The sequence below is a fragment of the Gopherus flavomarginatus genome, chromosome 3, assembly GCF_025201925.1.
Source record: "Gopherus flavomarginatus isolate rGopFla2 chromosome 3, rGopFla2.mat.asm, whole genome shotgun sequence".
NCBI lineage: Eukaryota > Metazoa > Chordata > Testudines > Testudinidae > Gopherus > Gopherus flavomarginatus.
In genome coordinates this window covers 150036690-150044406 of record NC_066619.1, presented here as the reverse complement: position 1 = coordinate 150044406, position 7717 = coordinate 150036690, and the positions used below count along the sequence as shown (strand labels likewise).

At 47.2% G+C, this 7717-nt stretch overlaps 1 protein-coding gene across 4 annotated transcripts in view; it reads left to right on the top strand.

Moving 5' to 3' along the window:
* Positions 1 to 675: 675 nt before the first annotated feature.
* UBA6 (ubiquitin like modifier activating enzyme 6) overlaps positions 676 to 7717 on the top strand; it is a 49634-nt gene continuing 42592 nt past the window's right edge. For 2 of the 4 annotated variants that reach the window (XM_050944981.1, XM_050944984.1), the window contains exons 1-3: positions 676 to 785; positions 2664 to 2876; positions 7053 to 7115. In XM_050944981.1, coding sequence (XP_050800938.1) covers positions 7075 to 7115 — 41 coding nt within the window. In that variant the 5' untranslated portion in view covers positions 676 to 785; positions 2664 to 2876; positions 7053 to 7074. Of the gene's footprint in view, positions 786 to 2643; positions 2877 to 7052; positions 7116 to 7717 lie in introns of those variants that run through there. The other 2 variants (XM_050944982.1, XM_050944983.1) reach the window with 2 other exon arrangements.

Genomic DNA, 7717 nt, shown 5'->3' with positions numbered 1-7717 from the left:
TTGTGCAGGGCTGGGTGTAGGGCCCAGGGCTGGGCTGGCTGCAGGGCCCGGGTCATTGTGCAGAGCTGGGTGTAGGGCCCGGGGCTCTCTACGGGGCTGGGTTGGGTGTAGGGCCTGGGGCTCTGGGCTAGGCCGGGGGCAGGGCCCGGGTCATTGTGCAGGGCTGGGAGGTGCAGGGTGCAGGGCCCGGGTCGTTGTGCAGGGCTGGGAGGTGCAGGGTGCAGGGCCCGGGTCGTTGTGCAGGGCCTGGGACTCTGGGCTGGGCTGAGGGCAGGGGCTCTATATGGGGCAGGGTGCAGGGCCCGGGGCTCTGGGCTGGGGCAGGGGGCAGGGTCCGGGTCACTGTGCAGGGCTGGGAAGTGCAGGGCCCGGGGCTCTATATGGGGCAGGGCCTGGGGCTCTCTATGGGGCTGGGCTGGGTGCAGGGCTCGGGGTGCCGGGCTGGGTGTAAGGCCCGGGTCATTGTGCAGGACAGGACCCGGGGTCATTGTGCAGGGGTAGGGCAGGGCTCGGGGCTGGGGGCAGGGCCCGGGTCATTGTGCAGGGCTGGGAGCGGCTGCGCAGCCTCGGGAACAGGGTCCGGGTGCCGTGCCGGGCCGGGGCGGGGCGGGGCGAGGCGAGGGGCCGGCCCGGGGCGGCGGGGATTGGCGGCGGCAGGGCCCGGCCCCTCTGCCGCGCAGGCGGGGAAGCGCTGGCTCAGGCACTGGCCCGGCGGCTGCTGCTGCTTCACCTCCCGGGGCCGTTGGCGGCGCCCGGGCCTCGCAGCCGCTGAAACCCGCCACGCGGTGAGACCCGGGCCGGGCCGCGGGCCCCGTTGGTGGGGAGCTGCGAGTGGGCGCGGCGGGGCCCGGTCCGGTCGGGTCGCAGCTGTATCGGTATCATCTCCCCGCCGCGCTGTGGCCGGCCTAGGGGAGGGTGGGGATGGGGTGGACGGGGGGTAGTAGGGGTGGGGGAGTGGCGTGGGGACAGGGTGGTGGGAGTGGGCTGGGGTAGTAGGGGTAGGTGGAGTGAGGGTGCGGCGTGGGGGGAGGGGGCGGGGTGGGGGTAGTAGGGGTAGGTGGAGTGAGGGTGTGGCGTGGGGGGAGGGGGCGGGGTGGGGGTAGTAGGGGTAGGTGGAGTGAGGGTGCGGCGTGGGGGGAGGGGGCGGGGTGGGGGTGGTAGGGGTAGGTGGAGTGAGGGTGCGGCGTGGGGGGAGGGGGCGGGGTGGGGGTGGTAGGGGTAGGTGGAGTGAGGGTGTGGCGTGGGGGGAGGGGTCGGGGTGGGGGTGGTAGGGGTAGGTGGAGTGAGGGTGCGGCGTGGGGGGAGTGGGCGGGGTGGGGGTAGTAGGGGTAGGTGGAGTGAGGGTGTGGCGTGGGGGGAGTGGGCGGGGTGGGGGTAGTAGGGGTAGGTGGAGTGAGGGTGTGGCGTGGGGGGTAGTAGGGGCGGGGGAGTAGGGTGGGGGTAGTAGGAGTAGGTGGGGTGAGGGTGTGGCGTGGGGGAGGGGGCGAGGTGGGGGTAGTAGGGGTAGGTGCCATGAGGGTGCGGTGTGGGGGGAGGGGGTGGGGTGAGGGTAGTAGCGGTAGGTGGAGTGAGGGTGTGGCGTGGGGGGAGGGGGCGGGGTGGGGGTGGTAGGTGGAGTGAGGGTGTGGTGTGGGGGAGGGGGCGGGGTGGGGGTAGTAGGGGTAGGTGGAGTGAGGGTGCGGCGTGGGGGGAGGGGGCGGGGTGGGGGTGGTAGGGGTAGGTGGAGTGAGGGTGCGGCGTGGGGGGAGGGGGCGGGGTGGGGGTGGTAGGGGTAGGTGGAGTGAGGGTGTGGCGTGGGGGGAGGGGTCGGGGTGGGGGTAGTAGGGGTAGGTGGAGTGAGGGTGTGGCGTGGGGGGAGTGGGCGGGGTGGGGGTAGTAGGGGTAGGTGGAGTGAGGGTGTGGCGTGGGGGGAGTGGGCGGGGTGGGGGTAGTAGGGGTAGGTGGAGTGAGGGTGTGGCGTGGGGGGTAGTAGGGGCGGGGGAGTAGGGTGGGGGTAGTAGGGGTAGGTGGGGTGAGGGTGTGGGATGGGGGAAGGGAGGTGGGATGTGGATTGTGGGAGTGGGTGAGGGGTGGCGATAGCAGGGGTAGGTGAGGTGTGGGGGTGCCGTGGGGGTTGTGGGGTGGGGGTGGATATGTTCTGAGAAGTGCAGTTGTGGCCCCACGGGGGACATGCCTGACATCGCCCCCCATGGTGACCAAGGAGTGGGGTGCGGGTGCGGGATGGAGGTTCTGGAGGGTGTAAGAAGGGGTGTGTCGGGTGGAGGGACTTGTGGCTGGAGTGTATGAGGGATCTTGGGGGGTGAGTGTTGGAATTGGTGTTGAGGGTGGATTCTGGCAGGTAGAGAGTGGGGAGGTATGAGCTGAGAGGTATAAGAATGGATGGGTGCTGATGGATGGTTGGGGTTATAGGAATATGAGTATGGGGGATATAGGGAGGGATATGGTTGTATGAGGCACTTATTTAGGTCTCATTTTTTCCATATGGGACATGTGATATTTTATGTGGAAAATAAATGACTTTACAACAGTTGTAGCCCTTTCTCCCTTTTTGTTTCCCATATTTCCCTTCCTCTTCCCCTTCTCCAAACCCAACACTGGTGCTTTTAAATCCCACTCCGTCAGTGGTAGCAGAAATCTTACCAAGTGTTTTATTATCCTTACAGGTGTGTGCATTGCAGTCATTGGTCATCTCTGAGGTGTTTCATATTCATACAGACCATTTTCCCCTTCATCCTTCCTCTCCTTCTGTTTCTTGCTGCAGTGAAGCCCTTCTGAACTCTTACCAGCAACCAGAAGTGGCAGAAACAGATCCTGCAGACCTCCCAAAATATCCGAACTAACCAAATACCAGAATATTTGTGTGCTCTCCCTTTTGAGTAAGTGCCACAGTTTCATACCACAAATCTTACACATGGTTTTGCCTACCAAATGATTAGGATTTCAATCAAATTTGTAGCATCTATGTTCATATAGCAAGTAACAGCATACTTGTCTCTGCCTTGAAGTTAGGGTAGACACTTGCAGAAGTCTTTTAAAAGTTAGGCAAAAAGGGTGCTGTTAGGATGTGAAATTGTGAGCTTAATAAGGCACACATTTCAGTTGTTTAGGATAGCAAAAATCCTGTAACTGGAGCTGACTGCACCTTGGTGGTCTCAACAAAATGATCAGATTATTAGACATAGAGACTGAATTACCATCCTGCTCTGGATGTGATCTAGAATGAATTAAGGCAAATGGGCTGTGTCTTGGCTGTAGTTTTTGTGAATCGGTGTCATTGTTGGTGCATAGCACTGATGCTAGCAATGGTGGGGGCACTAGTGTAGACTATCTGCAGGTGTTATCAGTCAGGCCAGCTATACCTCTAGTATGTCTAGTCTAGATGATATGGTGATGATAAACCTAGAAGCCAATATGTGTTATTGCTTCTACTGTTAGCGCTGGGGGGTTCTCGTATGCTGTAATGAGGGAGATATTTCCAGTGTAGAAAAAGCCCATTGGTGCAGTGTGAGGGGGAAACATACCAGAGGCAGAGCATTTGTGACACGTGCCATGTGCATTTATAGTTCTGTATAAATAATAAATGCTCTATGGATTAGATGACCCCAGCATCTAGAGGTGTCACTCTGACAACTTTCAGGATTGCAAAAGTCAGAGCTGAACTTCTCTCAGAAAAGCATCAGTACTGCTTAATAATTAGCCACGAGTGTGTTGAGCATGATGGATGTTCTGAAGACAGTATGTTATTTCTGTCACATCCTCCTCTTTTAAATATAAATTTATGCTGGAGAAATAGTCTGACAGCGTTGAAGTCCTCTGTCCACAGGGAGGAAGGATAGTCTTTTGATTATCACCAGACTGGTTCTGGAGAGACCTGGGTCCAGTTTCTGTTCTGCTTCAATTCATGTGTGGCCTTGAGCAAGTCACTCAGGATATGTCTTCACTACCAGCCAAACTCCACCAGCCAAACAACAAAACACCAAATATGCACATCTTTGGGAGGCTTGCAGAAAGTAATCTTGGTCCAACTGTCCCGTAAGCTCATTTGTCCTTTGAAAGACATTCAAATGAAGACAGAATTTAGTTACAGGAAAATATTTCTCAGTTTGCTTGAAAGCCACTTTAAGAACAACAGTATCCTTACATCTCTTATTCAATAAGAAACCTTATCTGCTGCTAAATATAATGGGTTTACTGGCAGCAATGTTTTTGCATGGCTGTACAAAAGACACTGAAGGGAAATCTGGAATTTATATGTACAGTGAAGGAACAATGTCCAAGCGAGTTGTGTGTGGTATACATAAGCTTGGCAGAATTCGATTTTTATCTTTTTATAATTTTGATGGATAATATCAGTGTTTATTTTTAAGCATTTTTTCAATTATCAATTTAAACGTTCACAGTTGTGCAAAATTATATTTTTTTTTAATCTTTATTGATTTAAATGTTTGTAGTTGCAGAAAATCATGGGGGGGTCAGACTATACATACTTTAGTAATAGATGTTGAGATTTAAAAAATTAAAGCTTTATAACTGTTAAAACACATTGTCAGCATCACGTGTCAAAATATATGAAGTAAATATCCTTAAATCAAACTCTCTAGTAAGTTCTCAAGCAGCATTTTCTTACTTTGTCTATCTGTAAATTTTGATTATTATAGGAGGAAATATTTTTGGCCGATTTGTGTGTGTATATGGTTAAATTGATATTCACCTCCATTTACTGATAAAAATCGAATCCTTCCAAGCCTGGATATATGAGGAGAAGGTTCTCATGTCTAATTCAACCTTACTGTTCACACAAGACTGGGAATTTACAGGTGCTAGTATGTTCTCAGTTGAATGGCAAGTGACAGGGAGGTGAGTCAGCCACTAGCAGCAGCATACCACTACAGTACAAGCAGCTGGGCTTTCTATAAAGGAGGAGAATATGGATATATGTGACATCTTGTCCTTAAGGGCTGATACCTGCTGGTTCACGTATAAAGTTGCATGAAAATGGTCCCTGTATCCATAAATTGTGGAGCACAGTATACATAAACTGTGGAAACACTTTAATTGTTTCCACAGTTAAACTTGTAGCTCCACTTGTAGCTCATTTTCCACTATAAACATATTTTTACCTCTGCATCTACCCCTGCAATTTTTTAACTTTCAGTAAAAATTCATTCTGCCTGAAATGGGACGTGAGTTGTAGCTGGCTATGGGAGACATTGTCTTGGAAAGTTTGAATTGATCAGGTTATTATTTTCTAGGATACTAGATTTTATTTTGCTGGAGTGAGGGGAGAAATGTTTTTTCATTTGAAAAGTCTTAACAATTTTTTGAAAAATAAATATCAAAAAAGTCTTGGCCTAGAACCTTCTTATTTGCTTTATTCTTAAATGATATCTAGTTTGCAGTATTAGAGGTGAGGTAGACATCTTAAATGTTACTGATCACTGAACTAAATGCCAGATAAAATAGCATTAAAGTATATTAGAAAAATAAAAAGCATGAATCATGAAATGTCTAGATGTTGCAAACAAACCTGGTGATGGGGAAAATAAAAGTTCGGTTTACCTTTAAAATATAGTGTGATGCTCATGTATTCTCAGCTGTTTGCTTGCGGGGTTTGGAGCAGTTGATTTGTTTTTTGAGCAGTCTTTTTCTTTTTTAACAGGAGATATAAGACAGAGTATATGGTTTTGTTTGATTTATTTTTGTTAGCGGTCATGTTAGGGTGCATTTGATGAGTTGAACAAGTAAAAGTTTAACCTTTGAACCTAACAACTGTGACAGGCATTTCTTTAAAATGAAGCTATTTCCGCAGCATTTGAATTCTCATCAGGAAAACAGACCTTCTGGGTCTCTACCTTCAATGTATTGCTAGACAGGGCTTGTAGCCTTTCTGTTGGATCCCGTATCACGATATTCGCATCTTGCACTCTTAAGTGCAGTGCACTTTAATCAGTCCCAGAGCTTAGGAAATTTGAATTGAATGTGTCATCTAATGACAACTATAGGAATTGCCATTTTGGATCACACCAGTGGTCTATCTAGTTAAGTATCCTGTCTCTTCTAGGAACCACTACCAGATCTTTCATAGGAACATGGCTTGATTCCCAACCTGGACAATTATGGAATAATCTGTCCAGAGGGGAAGTTTCTTCTTAAATTCATCTCTTAGTGGTGAACTTATGCCCTGAATCCAATGTATTTTTGTTCTATCTAATGTAACTGTATGTTTCTATTCATAAAAATGTCTAATCCTTTTTTAATCCTACCAAGTTCTTGGCCTTTATCTTGTGGTTAAATGTGATATATAAAAAAAAAAGCCCTGTCATAAACTTGAATTTATGTAAAGGCATTCAATTTTCAGTATTTCCTATTCTGTTCTTTACACAGCCTAATATTTTGAGTGGGTTTTTTTTTTTGTTTTTTTTTTACTTCTGTGTATTGACTTTCATTAAGTGGTACAGTATCTGTTTCCCAGTAATGTAAATGAGTGGTTCAGATAATTCCTTCCAATTACTCTTATTCTTCAAATCCATTGAACCTATTTTAATAAAATTAAAAATGTAAACCATTAATATATAGTGAAATTGTACATGCTCGTAGCCAGGAAATTTAAAGTTGTCTCTCTCATCTGGCATAACTTGGACATATTGCACTAAGTAAGTTAACATGTAATTTCTGCATTATGAAGATGTCAGGTTCAACTCCATAGTTAGGTTTGAGTTTTGCACTTAAAGCAGGGATTTTGTCTCTGTTATAAGAGGACAGATTTAAAACAGCATTGAGATCCTTAACTTTTGGTTTCTTGTATGTTTCTTGTGTGTTTCAACTTTTGGGTATATAACACTACATCTGTTCATAGATTATCTTTTTTAAAAGCTGGAAGGAACCATTATTATCTTGTTTGACCTTCATATCAGTGTTGTTTTTTGTATTTCATCTATATCTAATTTGTTTCTGATGTGACTAAGAAAACAATAGTAGGCATTTATAAAGTTGCTTCATTTGTAAGCATGCTCTATTCATTTTGTCGTCCTTTTTTCCCCCTCCCCCCACAGCACAAACAAATTATATTCCATTATGGCAACAGACTCTATGGAGATCGATGATGCTTTATACAGGTAAGAATGTGATTCCTGTTATATCACTGTAAGGTATATCTTTGATATTATTCCAAGTAGATACACTTTGCTGTACCCGGATTAATACCCGGATTTGAAAAAAGTATTTGCTGCCTATTAGCCAGAGTGAAAATACCTCTACTACTGTGTCCCCTGTAATTTAAAGGAATAAAACATTTCAAAGTACAGTACACACAAGTAACATTGTGACTCCACTTTCTATTTAATACAGTCTTTCAAAACTTGTAACTTGATATTGGGCTAGCTGAATGGCAGGTTATTTTTTGTATACTTAATTAATTTTACTGGTACTTGCCATACAATACATTTGTCCAGCTAAAGAACTGGTCAGATACTGCAGAGTAAGTGCCAAATTATCTGAACAATACTAGTGAAATTTTTTGTCAAATTACTGTGTTGTCAGCCATACATAATTACACCCCTTATGTTTTGTATATTTTCTCTTCCTTCCTGATGTCAATCCACATTCACTGTTTCTTTCCTAAAATAGACTATTGTGTATCTTTTCTCCAGTTGTTTTCTATTTATTTCCTCTTTTCCTTCTCTCTCCCTCCACCCCTTATCTTTCTTCTGGCCTTTTC